Genomic DNA, 18,926 nt, shown 5'->3' with positions numbered 1-18,926 from the left:
GGAGAGATGGATCTTTAAAAGTAGAAGCTCAAACTGTTTGGACATAGACCTGGATAGTATGACAGAACTCTGCAGGCTATCTCTACAGTAGATTGCAATTCCGCCCTTTTAGCAGTTCTGTCTTGATGGAAAATGTAGTAATTGGGGATGGAAATTTCAGAATTTTTTATGGCCTTCCTAAGCCAGGATTCAGACACGGCTAGGACATCAGGGTTGGCGGAGTGTGCTAAAGCAGTGAATAAAGCACACTTAGGGAGGAGGCTTCTGATAACATTCATGAACCCAAGGCTTTTACGGTTGCAGAAGTCAGCAAATGAGAGCGCCTGGTGACACACAGGGCCTGGGTTAACCGCTATATCACCAGAGGAGGACTAGGATGAGGGTATTGCTAAAGGCTATAAGAACTGGCCGTCTAATGCTTTGGGAACAGAGAATAATAGGAGCAGATTTCGGGCTGTGGTAGAATAGATTCAGGGCATAGTGTACAGACAAGGGTATGGTAGGGTGTGAGTACAGTAGGGGTAAACCTATGCATTGAGTGACGATGAGAGAGGTTGCATCTCTGGAGGTGCTAGTTAAGCTAGGTGCGGTCTCCGCATGTGTGGGGGGTGGGGACAAGCGGGCTATCTGAAACATTGAGCAGGACTAGGGGCCCCACAGTAAAATGAAACAATGAGAGCTGCCCTTAACGAGAGTATACAAGGCATATAGACATTAGAGAGCGGCATAAAGCAATCACAGGTGTTGATTGGGAGAGCTAAGACAACGGGTGAGACAACAACTGATAAACAGCTAAGACAACAATGGGTAAATGGCGATAAATGGGCAGAGAGGGTCAGTTAGCTACACACAGGGCCTGAGTTCGAGGCTGGGGTCGACAGATAAACAAAATGAAGTACCGTGTTAATGAACAGTCCAGCAGGCATCAGCTGTGTCGCCGAGTGATCATAGGGTCCAATGAGCAGCAGTAGATGGAACAGGGAGCCGTTCGGTAGTCGACTACTACGCTAGGCGAGCGGGAGATAGTGTTCAGGAAGCTAGCGGGCCAGGGCTAGCAGATGGATCTTCACCACATCCGCAACGCAGAGGCCTGGTGAGAGCACATCGGCCGAATTACATAAGCAGATAAGCAGACCAGTCGTGATGGATTGGCGGGGCTCCGTGTCGACAAAGGGTCCAGGCCAAATTGGCAAGAGAGGTATTGTAGTTGGTGTACTTCGTTTGCTAACCAGGAGATGGGCCTAGCTCGAGGCTAGCTCGAGACTAACTGGTGCATACTTCTGGACAAGGGCGTTAGCCACAATAGCCACTCGGTAGCAGCTAGCTAGCTGCGAAGATCCGGTGTAATGGTCCAGAGCTTGCAGCAGGAATCTGGTGATGTAGTGGAAAAAAGAAGCAGTCCGATATTCTCAGGGCTGATATCGCGCAGTAGTGTGATTGTGATGCAGATATTTATTTTGCCTCGTGTAAGGATATATAGCTATCACTCTTAGAAAGTATCCTAGTCCATCACACATTGGGGCGCAGCCACTGTTTATACGTTCCGTTCCAGTGCTCTTGATAATACAATCAGTATGCTGCTGGTAGCAGACAGCAGGTAGTCCGGGACCTGCCTCCTCTGGCCTTCTGACGGATGAGACCGAGAGAGAAAGGATGGCTGTGAGCTGAGGAGAGGAGAGGCTGGACCTGAGATTGCTTTTACCTGATTTGCAGGACATTACACATTGGCCAGGATTTATATGACTGGGAGGCAATGCTCTGAGCATGTTGCTAAATACTAATGCTCTGATGCTCCCAGTCTCCGGATCCAAAGGCAGGAGGAAGTACATCTCTCCCACAGATTCATCTAATACATTTAATGCCGTATTAATGATGATTCCCCATATGTTTAACAATGAACAACTAGTCAATCAAACTATCAATTCATACTGTAGTAGTTGGTATAAGATTCCCTGAATAATATTCTCTAAGCTTTGTTGTTTGCAAATCACTAATATCCTGTACTGTACAGTATGTGTTTTTGTTAGGTAGATGTGACCTGATGGCAGGGGAAAGCTCTGTAGGCACATTGAGTTTGTATGGTGTCTGTACTGGTTTTACTGTGTGAGAGACTGGAAGAGGGAGTATCCCAACGGTCTGTTAGCCTTTGGAAGCAAAGCGCAATGATTTCATACGCCCACTTGAATCAGCCCAGAGGAAAAGCATGTTTGCTCTAGAGCTGCTTTCTTTTCAGAAAGAGAAATCTTAGACTCAGATGTTTTGTTTCTGTAAGCCCGCCATAGCAATGATCTCTCCTTAATTACAGTCACATTTCATGATCCTCCTCTCACCGGCTATCCTCTTCCTCTGGTAATAATATCGCATATTACTCCAATTGCAACCTGTGTCATACTGTAGTTAGTGTAGCACGCACCAGTCAGATTCACTGCAGGAGCAGAGAAAAGAGCAACACCATTTTGTTACTTGAGTCCTCTTTTGTTTTCGAGAATATTGAAACAATGACGGAAATAGCCTGGAACATAAAATAGCTGTTTTGATCTTGAATTTCTCAAAATACTCAAATTTTCTCTAAGCTTTTTGTTACGGCGGTAAATATAGCCCTACAAATACTGTATATCTGGGCTGCTCCAAACCAGTGGTGTTCGCAGACAGCAGCGCTTTCCCTGACTGGCTGACATCATCCTGACAAGGGCCTGAGGATGAGGGCAGAGCTGGGTGATATGGACAAAATATCATATCGTGATGGAAAGCTTTTATGCGCAAATATTGATATAATAACCATCATATCGAAATAAACCTGGGGTCACGTGATGAAATGTTGTGTGGTCCTCCCACTACGACTCGTCTGGAAATCATGCAGTTTATAGACTACAGATGAATAAATGATGACGAACTTCAGGGTGGTGGAAGTGCAAGGTGATGAGCCTGATGCTCCTTTCCAACACATATCATGGATCTTATTGGATCTTATACTTTCCTTTAAAAAAAAGAATAAAAAAGAGTAATACATTTTCTGAGTCAAACCAGTAATCACTTGTACAATAGGAAAGCAAAAAATGGATACTGTAAATGCGTAACTTGCTAGGTGAAAGAGCATATCTTTTTTTAAATGTTTGAAGGGAATCAATACTTGTTTGCCGTTTTAACAAATACTTTTGCTGTGTCAGTCCCACTGTACCACTGACTCTGACTAATATTGCCAGCTGTCAGACACCTATCCATCCACATCCTTTATCATCCGGCTCACCAATGGTATTATTCACCTGCTACATATGTACTGTATACTGGTGTTGTCAGCTTTTGAATGGGTTGTAATCTGTGAAATGGGTTAGTCTCTCACAGTCACACACAAACTATGACCCCATGCTGCGCTGAGTGGGCTGGGTTGCAAGGCGAGATAGCGTGGCAGATGCAAGCTGAACTCCTGACTCCACTCATACTCACTATGTCAGATCACTAACTTGCACATAAAACCAACTTCAGGTTTGGAGGAGAAATTTACGAAGGATCCAAGATCCCAGATGTTATATCAAGAAAAATCGATTACGTACTTTAATGCTGCTTAGGGATCAGCCAGTTAAGGGGCTCTGAAAACATCTCTTTCTCTGCCCTCTTATGACCAGAGGGACCCCTCAGGCTTGAAGAGAGGAATCCAAACATACCCTCCCACAGTCTTGATGGGTGGAGCCAGGGAATCCAGTCAGTCTTGGAGGCCATGACGACCCTGTGTGGCTTTACACAGAGACTGAAGAAGCGTCACCCTAATTTTCTCTGGGTCATATACAGTCAATGAAGTAAGCAGACCAGACCCAGCTGCTAATGCATTGGTGCCTATTGGAGAGCAACCTCGTTAAGAAAACCAGAACTGACAATTTTTTGGGGATGACCTGAGTGGCACATCTTAAATTATCCACCATCCTTGGTGTACAGTCCAGTGACTGACTGCAGCTGTTGGGTGGAGCTCTGCTCTAGTCTCTTCTCCTCTAGTAGCTCCTCCTACCATGGCCAAGTCACATGCTGGTTCTCCATGTCTAACAATGAGCCCAGCAAGGCTTTATACTGTATCCTGTAAGTGCCTGACCTAATCCCTCTAGAATTTGTTTTTACATTACATAGTATATTATACTTTTTTTGAATGTTCTGCAATTACAGTGCCTTCAGACAGGATTTACACCCCTTGACTTTTTCCAAATGTTGTTGTTACAGCCTGAATTTAAAATGTATTTAATTTCGATTTTGCGTCACTGGCCTATACACAATGACCTATAATATTGAATTGGAATTAATAAAAAATGAATGGCTGAAATGTCTTGAGTCAATAACTATTCAACCCCTTTGTTATGGCAAGCCTAAATAAGGAGTAAGAATGTGCTTAACAAGTCACATAATTGCTCAGTGCGGATGTTGCCTGTAAGCCATGGCTTCTGGGTGGGGTATGTTCACTGTGGGGACGGCGTCATCAACACACTTACTGATGAAGACCGTGAAAGATGTTGTGTACTCCTCAATGCCATTTGAAGAATCCTGTAACATATTCCAGTCTGTGCTAGCAAAACAGTCCTGTAGCTTAGCATCTGTGTCATCTGACCACTTCTTTATTGAGCGAGTCACTGGTGCTTCCTGCTTTAGTTTTTGTTTGTAAGCAGGAATCAGGAGGATAGTATTATGGTCAAATTTGCCAAATGGAGGGTGAGTGAGAGCTTTATACGCATCACTGTGTGTGGAGTACATTTGGTCTAGAGTTTTCTTCCCCCTCTGGTTGCACATTTAACATCCTGGTAGAAATGAGGTAAAACGGATTTAAGTTCCCCTGCATTAAAGTCCCCAGCCACTAGGAGCGCCGCCTCTGGATGAGCGTTTTCCTGTTTGCTTATGGCCCTATACAGTTCATTGAGTGCAGACTTAGTGCTAGCATCAGTTTGTGGTGATAAATAGACAGCTACGAAAATTATGTATATTGATGAAAACTCTCTTTGTAAATAGTGTGGTCTACAGCTTCATGAGATACTCTACCTCAGGCAATCAAAACCTCGAGACTTCCTTAATATTAGATTTTGTAAACACCAGCTGTTGTTTACAAATATACACAGGCCGCCACCCCTTGTCTTACCGGAGGCAGCTGTTCTATCTTGCCGATGCAGCATAAAACCCGCCAGCTGTATTTTATCCATATCATTGTTCAGCCACGACTCGGTGAAACATAAGATATTACAGTTTTTAATGTCCCGTTGGTTGGATATTCGTGATCGTAGTTTGTCTATTTTGTTATCCAATGATTGTATGTTGACCAGGGAGGTTTTCCAATGCCTCACAAAGAAGGGCACCTATTGGTAGATGTTGAATATCCCTTTGAGCATGGTGAAGTTATTAATTACGCTTTGGATGGTCACTACAAAGAAACAGGTGTCTTTCCTAACTCAGTTGCCAGAGAGAAAGGAAACTGCTCAGGGTTTTCACCATGAAGCCAATGGTGCCTTTGAAATTGTTAGAGTTTAATGGCTGTGATAGAAGAAAATTGAGGATAGATCAACAACATTGTGGTTACTTCACAATACTAATCTAAATGACAGAGTGAAAAGGAGAAAGCCTGTACAGAATAAAACATATTCCAAAACATGCATCTTGTTTGCAATAAGGCACTAAAGTAAAACTGCAAAGAATGTGGCAAAGAAATTAAACATGTCCTGAATACAAAGTATTATGTTTGGGGCAAATCCAACATAACTCATCACTGAGTACCACTCTTCATATTTTCAAGCATGGTTGTGGCTGTATCATGTTATGGGTATGCTTGTCACCAGTCAAGGGAGTTTTTTAGGATAAAAAGAAACGGAAGCACAGGCTAAGCACAGGCTAAATCCTAGATGAAAACCTGGTTCTGTTTCCAACAGACACTGGGAGACAAATTCACCTTTCAGCAGGACAATAACCTAAAACACAAGGCCAAATATACTGTACACTGGAGTTGCTTACTATGACGATATTGAATGTGGCCTAGTTACAGTTTTGACTTAAATCGGCCTGAAAATATATGGCAAGACTTGAAAATGGCTGTCTAGCAATGATCAACAACCAGCTTGAAGACTTCAAAAAATAATAATGTGCAAATATTGTACAATCCAGATTTGCAAAGCTCTTAGTCTTACCCAGAAAGAGTCACAGCTGTAGTCGTTGCCAAAGTTGATAATAACATGTATTGACTCAAAGGTGTGAATAAATGAGATTTCTATACTGAATAAAAATATAAACCAACGTGCAACATTTCAAAGATTTTACAAAGTTTCAGTTCATATAAGGACATTAGTCTATTTAAATAATTTAATTAGGCCCTAATCTATGGATTTCACTTGACTGAGAATACAGATATACATGTGTTGGTCACAGATACATTTAAAAAAAAAAAGTTAGGGTTCTGGATCAGAAAACCAGTCATTATCTGGTGTGACCATGCAGCACAACACATCTCCTTCACATAGAGTTGATCAGGCTGTTGATTGTGGCCTGTGGAAAGTTGTCCCACTCTTTCAATGGCTGTGCAAAGTTGCTGGATATTGACGGGAACTGGAACATGCTGCTGTACAGGTCAATCCAGAGCATCCCAAACGTGCTCATTGGGTGTGACATGTCTGGTGAGTATGCAGGCCTTTGAAGAACTGGGACTTTTTCAGCTTCCAGAAATTGTGTACAGATCTTTGCGACATGGGGCCGTACATTAAATCAAATAAAATCCAATTGTTTTTGTCACATGAGCCAAATACAGTGAAATGCTTACTTACAAGACCTTAACCAACAATGCAGTTTTAAAATACAAAAGAAAAGTATGAGATAAGAATAACAAATAATTAAACAGCAGCAGTAAATAACAATAGCAGGGCTATATACAGGGGGTACTGGTACAGAGTCAATGTGCGGGGGCAGCGGTACATGTAGGTAGAGTTATTAAAGTGATAATATCAGAGAGTAGCAGCAGCATAGAAGGGGGCAATGCAAATAGTCTGGGTAGCCATTTGATTAGCTGTTCAGGAGTCTCATGGCTTGGGGGTAGAAGCTGTTTAGAAGCCTCAAAAAGAAAGGAGGACCAAGGCACTCGTCATATAATTAATTAAAATACCTTTATTTGTATGGCATGTTCAATGGAAAAAATGTTTTAAAAATCCGACGCGTTATGGCTGCATGGCCTTTTACCAAAGAGCACATTCTGTCTACCAAAATGTACTATTGTGTACCTTAGTAGCGCTTCTCTTCCTCCTCTTTCTACCTGTTTAGAAGCCTCTCGGACATAGACTTGGTGCTCCGGTACCACTTGCCGTGCGGTAGCAGAGAGAACAGTCTATGACTAGGGTGGCTGGAGTCTTTGACAATTTTTAGGGCCTTCCTCTGACACCGCCTGGTACAGAGGTCCTGGATGGCAGGACGCTTGGCCCCGGTGATGTAATGGGCCGTACACACTACCCTCTGTAGTGATTTGCAGTCGGAGGCCGAGCAGTTGCCATACCAGGCAGTGATGCAACCCGTCAGGATGTTCTCGATGGTGCAGCTGTAAAACCTTTTGAGGATCTGAGGACCCATGCCAAATCTTTTCAGTCTCCTGAGGGGGAATAGGTTTTGTCATGCCCTCTTCACGACTGTCTTGGTGTGATTGGACCATGTTAGTTTATTGGTGATGTGGACGCCAAGGAACTTCAAGCTCTCGACCTGCTCCACTACAGCCCCGTCGATGAGAATGGGGGCGTGCTCGGTCCTCCATTTCCTGTAGTCCACAATCATCTCCTTTGTCGTGATCACGTTGAGGGAGAGGTTGTTGTCCTTTCACCACATAGTCAGGTCTCTGACCCCATCCCTATAGGCTGTCTCATCATTGTCGGTGATCAGGCCTACCGTTGTTGTGTCATCAGCAAACTTAATGATGGTGTTGGAGTTGTGCCTGGCAATGCAGTCATGAGTGAACAGGGAGTACATGAGGGGACTAAGCACGCATCCCTGAGGGTCCCCGTGTTGAGGATCAGCGTGGTGGATGCGTTGTTACCTACCTTTACAACCTGGGGGCGGCCTGTCAGGAAGTCCAGGATCCAGTTGCAGAGGGAGGTTTTTAGTCCCAGGGTCCTTAGCTTAGTGATGAGCTTTGAGGGCACTATGGTGTTGAACGCTGAGCTGTAGTCAATGAATAGCATTCTCACATAGGTGTTCCTTTTGTCCAGGTGTGAGAGGGCAGTCTGGCGTGCAATAGAGATTGCATCATCTGTGGAACTGTTGTGGCAGTATGTAAATTGGAGTGGGTCTAGGGTATCTGGGATAATGGTGTTAATGTGAGCCATGACCAGCCTTTCAAAGCATTTCATGGCTACAGACGTGAGTGCTATGGGTCAGTAGTCATTTAGGCAGGTTACCTTAGTGTTCTTGGGCACAGGGACTGGAGGTGAGGGCGGCGGATGAATGGCATGACGATGACGGCGGATGAATGGCATGACAATGGGCCTCAGGGTCTTTTCACGGCATCTCTGTGCATTCAAATTGCCATCGATAAAATGCAATTGTATTAGTTGTCCATAGCTTATGCCTGCCCATATCTTAACGCCACCACCACCATGGGGATCTCTGTTCACAACATTGACATCAGCAAACCTCTCGCCCTGTTGGACGATGGCCTGTTGGACGTACTGCCGAATTCTCTGAAATTATGTTTGAGGTGGCTTATGGTAGAGAAATTACCGTTCAATTCTCTGGCAACAGCTCTGGTGGACATTCCTGCAGTCAGCATGCCTATTGCACTCTCCCTCAAAACTTGAGACATCTGTGGCATTGTGTTGTGTGACAAAACTGCACATTTTAGTGGCCTTTTATTGTCCTCAGCACATGATGCACCTGTGTAATGATCTTGCTGTTTAATCAGCTTCTTGATATGTCACACCTGTCAGGTGGATGGATTGATTATCTTGGCAAAAAGAGAAATGCTCATCAATGGGGATGTAAACAAATTTGTGCACAACATTTGAGAGAAATAAGCTTCTTGTAGGTATGAAACATTTCTGGGATCTGTTATTTCAGCTCATGAAACATGGGACTGACACCATGTTTATGTTTTTGATACATTTCTATATATTTGCTAAAATATCTAAAAACATGTTTTCAGTTTTTCATTATGGGGTATAACGTGTAGATGGGTGAGAGAAAACAATGTATTGTATCCATTACGAATTTAGTATGTAACTCAACAAAATGTGGAATAAGTCACAGGGTATGAATACTTTCTGAAGACACTATAGTTGGAGAAATGTAAAAGAATAAGCTGTGCTCCTTTTTGGAAGTAGTCTTAAGTGGAGCAAGTATCATTGTAGAGGATTTACACTGTGTTTTACTCAGTACTTACAAAACCCTCTACTGTGTTTTATATTAGCTTAATTTAAAGTATTTATCTTCATGACTTAGGAATAAAGATTTTTGGCTCAATTTAAGTATAAATGGAGGTTCTTGTAGAGGGAAACGATCATATTAGCTCTACTAAATGGCAGAGTGGTTTCCTGTTAAATGCTTAGGGAGACGGGAGTCTATTTGGATCCCTGTGAAGCAGTGCTGGAGGACGTTCTACTTTTCTGGGTATTTTTAGCTAGAGTAAAAGGAGCTGTTTTCTCCCTGCCCCTGCGACAAGGGTAAGATTTACAACTTCTGTCAGCATCTGTATCTTCAAATGACATTAGAGGAAAGCCTATATCCTCTCTGAGCCAGCATCAGTGAAGACACAACAGCCTGCTCCTCGTTACTGTTTGAGACATACTTCTTATATGCAGGGGTCAAATAGTGAATTTGCTGGTGGCTTAACGTCGCAAGTGCTGAACCGTTTGCCTTAGTACAGTCGGCATTCACAACCAAGAACACTCCTACTTAGGGACTTTTATTCCATACTGTAACATGAAGTATGACAGTTCTTTCAAAGCCTCTCCTGATGACCTTAAAATATCCCTGTACTGAATAACATTGTGTGCAATGCATTGTCTGTAGAGAAGGCCAAACATGGAGGCAGTAGGTAGCCGCGAGGTTAGTGGGTTGGGCCAGTAATCGAAAGGTCGCTGGTTCGAATCCCAGAGCAGACAAGGTGAAACATGTCACTGTGCCCTTGAGCAAGGAAGGCACTTAACCCCAATTGCTCCGGGGCACTGGACAATGGTGACCCTGGATGTAACCCCACTCCCTGTGGGTGTCTCGGGAGTTGGGATATGCAAGAAACACATTTCCATTACACACTTGGAACAATGAACACTTGTACAAGAGTTAAGCAGGACAAATGTAAGCACTCCCAAAATTATTGTTATTGCACTGTTCATTGTTCATGGGCACAAGGCCAGTCTGAAGATGCCTTTGTATTAGAAGAGAGGAATATTAGAGTGAAGGCCTCAGATTGATGGCTAATCATGGTGGTTGTATTTAGTTCAGCCCACAAATAGGCAAAACTATGGCTGTTTTCCGAGAACAGAAGTGGGTCAAACAAGGACATCTTGATATCTAAAGAATAGGAAGGTGATGTGTGGATTGTCATTGCTTGTGTGTGAGCCAAGTTTAAAGTTGTATTAGTCGTATGTACAGGATACACATGGTATACACCGTCCAACGAAATTCATACTTGCAGGTTCCTTCTTTAGTTGTATGTACAGCAGGTTTGTATTTAATGCACATTAGAGGAACAGATAATTACGTTTTGTGTAATTACAGTATGTTTACTCTACTTTACATCTGCTCACAGGAGCCTGGAAATCCTACTGATACAAAAAGTGCAGTTTTTTTATGATTAAGGTTAGTAAACCATCTCACTGGCTGCGCTATAGATGTGATATTTATGTGAAACATGTACTTTAGATGTATGATAAGTGTGAGGATCAATCTGACAGAGTGATGTATCTCCTGTCTCGTTTGGTATTCACAACCCTGGGTAGTTAAAGAGATGGGTCATCATTTGCTGCTGCATGTTCTGTGGATAAATCACGCCTGGCTCTTAACTGGGGATGTATTTATGATGGCTGATTAATGCCTCTCTGCTAGCAAGCTGTTCTTCAAACCTCTGATTTACTCTTTTCCAATTAAGACGCGTTACTCTCGAATGTCATTAAATTCTGAAATAGCACATGCGTCTTAGCGGCCTTGAAATCAGATTAAATTAACAGACCTGACCTTGACTTTCTGCCTTAGTAAAGTGCTAATGTTTGTGGTAGGTTGTATTGTGGTCATTGGGCTTGGATGTTATTTGCTATTGAGAGCTGGTGTTTATATGATTTGGAATGAATGATATCTGGATGGAATATATCAGGTCATCTTTAGTGGATGTGACTGCAGCTCCCAGAGGGTTATTAGCCCCATGTTGTTCAAACCTCATACGTGTAATGGAATAGACCAGAACATGAAGGATATTCTATAGTGAGAGATCCCTCTATCCTTGTCATGGTTTTACCAGATGGCCAACAGTATATATTCTGTTGATGTGTACACACTCTTTTATAGTGCCCCTAAGCATCCCTTCGCATACGACAGAGTGTGTGTGTGTGTGTGTGTGTGTGTGTGTGTGTGTGTGTGTGTGTGTGTGTGTGTGTGTGTGTGTGTGTGTGTGTGTGTGTGTGTGTGTGTGTGTGTGTGTGTGTGTGTGTGTGTGTGTGTGTGTGTGTGTGTGTGTGTGTGTGTGTGTGGCTGGCCCGGGGCATGTTGCCTGGGGTCACCTCTAGGCACACGGTAGGGGTGGGGGAGGCCTGGAACGCACACACTAGAGGTGACCCCAGGAGACATGCCCCAGGCCTGCAGCAGATTGACCTGTCTTTTAATCAGACAGGGATTGAAAGGGGGGATGAATGTGGAGCACAAGTGGAGGGTATAGAGATGAGAGAAAGGAACCCAAGGAAAGATGGCATTCATCAGCATATCCTCCTAAGCACATGACACCTTTCATCCTTCTCTCTCCCACCTTCTCAGAAAAACGCTGATGGATTTATTCTCACCCTACTTCCTCATGCCAGTCACTTACAGATGTAGGATTTTAATTTGATCAGTCTTTTGTTGCTAAGAATTTGCAGATGAGCTTTGTGATTTACATAAATTCACTGAAAACCCACGTTAACATGTGGTAATTTTGCACTTTTCATGTAGCCTACGTTTGGCCAGCTAATAGCCCAACCACCGATCAAGCTACATTATGGACTAAAGATTCAAATCCTGTTGCTGCAGGATTATTTTGCTGTGACAATAGTTTAAATTAAGATCCTACATATGTATTTGACAATCATAACTAAAGAAGTGTCTTTACTGAAGAAAGTGTGTCTGCTTGCTAACTTTTTAAAAGCATTTATGGTTTCGAAATAAGTTACAGTAGTGGAAGTGACTGCAGTAGTAATGGTAGTGACTGGTTATAGTAGAAAAAATTGTTAAATGGACAAATTGATTGATTGGGTAGGATAGGATAGCTTGAACATGTGAAGTTGGTTTCAAGAGTTACTGTTGGTCAGTTATGTTATTCTAACGTATGCAGATTTATATAGTTATAGTTCATCAACCTTCTACATAATTTGAAGTTTAGGATAGCCTGAACATGATGGTTCAAGAGTTACTGTTAGTTATTTTATTGTAATTTATGCAAATGTTTATAGTTGATACAAGTTTTTAAGAACTTGAAGTTAGGTTAGCCTGAATGTTTTAAAGTTGGTCTTCTTGCTTAATTTGCCAAGGAGCAGGAGCATTTTGAATAGCTACCACTGAATGTCTATGATTCTCTTTCAAACCACGTTAATTTATGCACATTTAAAAGGGTTATACTGTAGTTACAAAGGTATAAATAGGATCAAAAAGCCTTTGGCAAGCAATCTAAGTAGGGTCAGACTGAACACCTCAATGTTGTTTTGGTGTTGATAGCTTAAATGGTGTAGGAGGAGATGCATGGCCGAATCTTTTTTATTTTTTAAATGTCCCAATGTACGTAAGTCTATTGGCCATTTACTGCCATTGTAATGCATTGGGAGCTCATTTAAATATTGTTTTTAGTACAAAAAGTATAAATTATATCATAATAATAAGAGTATGTAAGAAATCAAGAGCTGTGCTTTGCTTTCAGCATGACTATCCAATGAATGAATGTACAGCTTAGGTTTTTGCATGCTCTTAGACAAGGGAATCAGTTCTAGGTCTGAGGTTGTTTTAAATCTTATTAGAGCTTGTTAAAATCTCCTCACCCTGACTAGGCTGGGATAGGGAGCTGGTATGCTAATCCACCTTTCATCCTTATAGGGCTCTGCTTCTACTATTTACAGCTAGTGCTGCTGCATCAGAGGGTTGATTCTATTAGTAAAGCCAGACTAATGTATTTTTAGCTTCAACCCGCATGTTTTCCTCTTATTTGCTAATAGTGCACTAGCATTGTTGAGAAATGGCATGTTAATGATCATTATCTATGTTTTGGTAGGCCATTAAGATTTATGTTAGTCCTTTCTTTGCCATGACCTTGAAATTCACTTAGTAGATAAGGTGATGGAGGTGGGTGTTTTTTTATCTATGTAGCCTAACAAGGGTGTTGCAAGAATACATCATTTTGATTCTGGTGTTGCAAGAGTAGAGGTGTGGTATCGTTTTTGCTTTGTATTACTGCCTGACCTCATTTGGTTGTAAACCTTCATCTTTTATTAAGGCACTTGCACTAATATAGGTCAGGAGGTTATTTAGGTTTCACATGCTTGTGTGATTAATCAATGTGTACAGTTGAAGTCGGAAGTTTACATACACTTTAGCCAAATACATTTAAACTCAGTTTTTCACAATTCCTGACATTTAATCCTTGTAAAAATTCCCTGTTTTAGGTCAGTTAGGATCACCACTTTATTTTAAGAATGTGAAATGTCAGAATAATAGTAGAGAGAATTATTTATTTCAGCTTTTATTTCTTTCATCACATTCCCAGTGGGTCAGAAGTTTACATACACTCAATTAGTGTTTGGTAGCATTGCCTTTAAATTGTTTAACTTGGGTCAAATGTTTCGGGTAGCCTTCCACAAGCTTCCCACAATAAGTTGGGTGAATTTTAGCCCATTCCTCCTGACAGAGCTGGTGTAACTGAGTCAGGTTTGTAGGCCTCCTTGCTCGCACACGCTTTTTCAGTTCTGCCCACACATTTTCTATAGGATTGAGGTCAGGACTTTGTGATGGCCACTCCAATACCTTGACTTGGTTGTCCTTAAGCCATTTTGCCACAACTTTGGAAGTATGCTTGGGATCATTGTCCATTTGGAAGACTCATTTGCGATGTTGCTTCAATATATCCACATAATGTTCCTGCCTCATAATGCCATCTATTTTTTGAAGTACCACAGTCCCTCCTGCAGCAAAGAACCCTAACAACATGATGGTGTTCTTCGGCTTGCAAGCCTCCCCCTTTTTCCTCCAAGCATAACGATGGTCATTATGGCCAAACAGTTCCATTTTTGTTTCATCAGAGCAGAAGACATTTCTCAAAAAAGTACGATCTTTGTCCCCATTTGCAGTTGCAAACCGTAGTCTGGCTTTTTTATGGCGGTTTTGGAGCAGTGGCTTCTTCTTTGCTGAGCGGCCTTTCAGGTTATGTCGATATAGGACTCGTTTTACTGTGGATATAGATACTTTTGTATTTGTATCCTCCAGCATCTTCACAAGGTCCTTTGCTATTGTTCTGGGATTGATTTGCACTTTTCGCACCAAAGTACGTTCATCTCTAGGAGACCGAATGCATCTCCTTGCTGAGCGGTATGACGGCTGCGTGGTCCCATGGTGTTTATACTTGCGTACTATTGTTTATACAGATGAACGTGGTACCTTCAGGCGTTTGGAAATTGCTCCCAAGGATGAACCAGACTTGTGGAGGTCTACTATGTTTTGAGCTGATTTCTTTTGATTTTCCCATGATGTCAAGCAAAGAGGCACTTAGTTTGAAGTTAGGCCTTGAAATACATCCACAGGTACACCTCCAATTGACTCAAATGATGTCAATTAGCCTATCAGAAGCTTCTAAAGCCATGACATTTTCTGTAATTTTCCAAGCTGTTTAAAGGCACAGTCAAGTTAGTGTATGTAAACTTCTGACCCACTGGAATTGTGATACAGTGAATTATAAGTGAAATAATCTGTACGTAAACAATTGTTGGAAAAACTACTTGTCATGCACAAAGTAGATGTCCTATCCGACTTGCCAAAACTATAGTTTGTAACAAGAAATGTGTGGAGTGGTTTTAATGAATCCAACCTAAGTGTATGTTAACTTCCAACTTCAACTGTATGTAGATACATTGGTACTTAGTATTTGAATGTTTACCAGCTTCTTTTTATTAGTGTATTTATAATCACTGCACATTGTGTTGTCTGCATTGTGCACCAAGTCTATTTTGGTTTGAACACATTGAGAGGGTTCATCAGTACTATATGTTTTACTGTTGACTTGTCTTTTGACTTTAAAGATGCTATATTAGGCCATCAAGCAGCTGTAAGATTTTACCAAACACAGCTGGAAGTCATAGCCACAGCTAGCTTCCCATGTACCTCTGGAATTCTGGAGAACTAATTCCAGATTGTGTTGTAGCCTACACTGTCTGACTTTAATTTTGATGGGGCATGAGAAAATATTTTAAATGGTTTACTTGGGCCTATTCTGTTTAAACCCCCCTCCCCCCCAAAAAAACTCAATTGTGGCAATGGAGGTTTGTTGGTGATGACCCAATTCCAAAAAACATAGTGATCAGCGATCACGTTGTCTCCAATGACGTGATCATGTCCAACATGTCCATCCAGCTCCCTGTTGACTGTCTGACTCTGTGACTGGTGCTGTACTAATCCAGGCTGAGTAGGAGACGGGCTGGTTGTCGTCGGGGGCTCTGCTCTCTGCTATTGTTATTACAACAAATCATTAGACATGAATCCCCTCCAGATGGCTTCTGACTTCAGCTCTTATTTAATTGTCCGTGTTTACACTGCCCTCCAAGCTGCTCTTCTCTAATGTTTTGAGTAGTAAACAAACCTACCAGTAACTTAATACTGGAAGCCCTCTGGATAGATGAGCGAAAGCCCTGGTAATGGTATAAAAGAGGACAGGGATCTGGAAATAAATACTATTTTAAGTCCACTTTGAAGCATAATGTTTGTGGACACAGTAGAAACCCATTCGTTCTGTGTGTTGATATATCTGTGGTTGCGATCTGCTTGCTCCATGTTGTGACGCCTCTGCTCTGTGATGGGTCTGTGTCGGCCTGAAAGCTGAGCTAATGAGAAGCCTGCTGCTGCTGTTGAGTGTTTGCCAGAAGACGGAGAGGAACTCGGTGAGAAATGGGTTCTCACGCTGCTACTGCTACAGTTAGCTCCGTTCCAGAGTAGTGATTATTCCCCTGGGTTTCATAATGTGTATGCTCCCTCTCTCTCTCGCTCTCTGGAGTGACTGCTGGCCTTCACTTGAGAATTTCATTGATTTGGAATGGCAAGGTCTTTTTGAGTGAAATATATCCTTACTGCCTAATTTTTCATGCATCGTATATATTAATTTGAAGCCTAACTGGTGGAGCTTTGAGCTATTATTGATGGATATAAAGCGAAAACGTGATGGAATGGGTGTTCTATCCTTTACGCAACGGCTGAGTTCCATTGAATGATTCTGGTTGTCTTCAGCACCTCCTCTTACAATGTTTCTATTCCAAGGTTACAATGGAATATACTGTGCAGTTCCTGCTTTCAAAATACATATTTACACTTTGATTATCACCACACAGTAAAAGGCCATGTTACACCCTACTGCCCTTATAATGTTCCCTGACTCAGGGCTGTGTGCAGCATAAACTATCCTCTATGTGTGTGCACATGCCTGTGTATGTGTGGCCTGGGCTAGCTGGTACTCATGTGGCCCTTCTAACAGAGACTAACCACATATCTGAGCAACAAAGGCGCAGCAGGACTCCTGTGGCAGGTTGTATGGAGCAAGTCCCATGCAGAGCCATTACCTCTGGCTCTTTGTGCTAAGGGACTATCTGGAGAGAAGGGGCTCTGTGTGGGCTGCAGGAGAAGGGTAGAGTCACTACTATGAAAGACTGCTAGTCAGAGGGGACCTCATTCACAACCACATCATTAGAAACTTTTTCTCTGAAATTGCTCACAGAATGATTGTATGGGAAAACATTTTGTCATGGCTGTATTTCTCTAAATGGAGTCAATTTGATGATTGACAAGAACAGCTTAAATATGACCTTTGTCCCCAAGAAGGACATAGTGAATGTCAACTCATATTATCCATAATACAGTGTTCCCCTGTACAGTATATCTAACATATATGCACTCCCTCTACCATAAAGGGGAGAATTGAGGGTTGTCTGAAAATGGTCTTGTCATCCAGATTTGACAGTGCACTGAGTAGAGGAAAGAATTGCTGAACTAAATTCTGAAAAAAAAGAGAGGCCTAACTGTTGGAGAGATCCATTGTGAATGGTTTTCCCTCCCGGTTAAGAGAAAGAAAAACATAAAATGGTATCATTAGACTTCACTTTTGTCTGTGTGTTTTCTGTTTAGTAGGAATAGGAACTGCAGTGTAATGGAATTGGTTTGCCTTTTAACAGGTGACATAACACCCACTGGTTTGACTCCGGTGTCTGCTTGTAAGGGGTTGTAAACACAGATAATGATGCTGCTCTAGAATGTCATTTTCTCTAGCATCTTCTGTCCTATTATTGTAGGTGACTACAGAGACGTTTTCTTTCTGCTGAAAGGTTAACCTGCTCACCTTGGCTCGGCTCAGCATGTACTAAACACTGCCAGTAAACAATTCTATTTACTTCTTAACCTTTAAGAAATCGGGAGAGATGGAAAGTAGCTGATGCATTAGACTCATTCAAAGCAGCCCTTCTACAATGTACATGAGGACAATTATGACCATATCCTGTGTATGCTGTTCTGGTGAACATATCCAGTGTCATGTTATTCACATTTGCCTGAGCCACAGATATCTAAACACATCTTTTTGTGTTTTTCAGGTGTGTAGGTTGGTGACACCAATACACCACCAGTGAAAATGGTGGCCCTGTCACTCAAGATATGTGTCCGCCAATACAATGTGGTGAAGACCATGCAGTTTGAGCCCTCCACTCCTGTGTATGACGCCTGCAGGATCATCAGGGAGAGGGTCCCGGAAGCCCAGACTGGCCAAGGTGAGAGAGACCTCAAAATGGGGCAAACTACTGGAAATGGGGCCTCTTTGAATGTCAGAAATCTTCACTTGCATAAGGCTCAGTTGCACTAAGAGAAAATATAAATGCAAAAACTACATAATTACTTGTGTAAGTCACTCTGTACTGAATACTGTAGTCATGTCTGCTAAAAAAGAATAATGTAAAAAAAGGCATTAGAGTGTCTGATCTCCAATTCTGTTTCAGAGTGCATGAAAAGGATACAAACAGTTCAAAACTGTTTAAGCAGGAGATAAAAACCCATGTCACCCACAGCATGGCTTTCTGACTACAGAAAGACAGGAAACTGTTTCAAAGCCTAACAGTCTATGCTCTCTCTCTGAGGAGACGGGTTCGATCTGGGTCTGTGGGCGGTGTTCCTCTCTTGCGGAGGTGTTCGTTAGGCAGGCTGGATAAGCTCTCTGTGGTGTTAGCTAGGCAGGTTGGAGACGCTCTTTAAGCTGTGCTCTCATTAGGCTTTAGAACAGATTTATATCAGCTAGAGAGTCTGATGGGCAGCCATGATTACCCTTCTTTCCCAACTGAATGTCATTATATGGATAATTCATATGAATGTCAATGAGATCAGAAGAAGAGACATCCTCTACATCATAAAACAGTAACTACACGAGATGCAGTCAAAACCATTGTTTTGTCAAAATAGACAGTGTCTTTCATTTGGACAGCCAGCTAGCTATATGTGTACTCTTATTTGACTCATTCAATTTAAACAGTCAA

At 42.1% G+C, this 18,926-nt stretch overlaps 1 protein-coding gene across 2 annotated transcripts in view; it reads left to right on the top strand.

Moving 5' to 3' along the window:
• LOC106573504 (talin-2) overlaps positions 1-18,926 on the top strand; it is a 141,361-nt gene that overhangs the window by 46,558 nt on the left and 75,877 nt on the right. For both annotated transcript variants that reach the window (XM_082962666.1, XM_045697137.2), the window contains one exon: positions 17,997-18,170. In XM_082962666.1, coding sequence (XP_082818792.1) covers positions 18,035-18,170 — 136 coding nt within the window. In that variant the 5' untranslated portion in view covers positions 17,997-18,034. The remainder of the gene's footprint in view (positions 1-17,996; positions 18,171-18,926) is intronic.

Source organism: Salmo salar, chromosome 16 (assembly GCF_965601325.2).
Source record: "Salmo salar chromosome 16, fSalSal1, whole genome shotgun sequence".
Classification (NCBI taxonomy): domain Eukaryota; kingdom Metazoa; phylum Chordata; class Actinopteri; order Salmoniformes; family Salmonidae; genus Salmo; species Salmo salar.
Note: the sequence above shows the minus strand (reverse complement) of the source record. Positions and strands in the feature narration are given on the sequence as shown.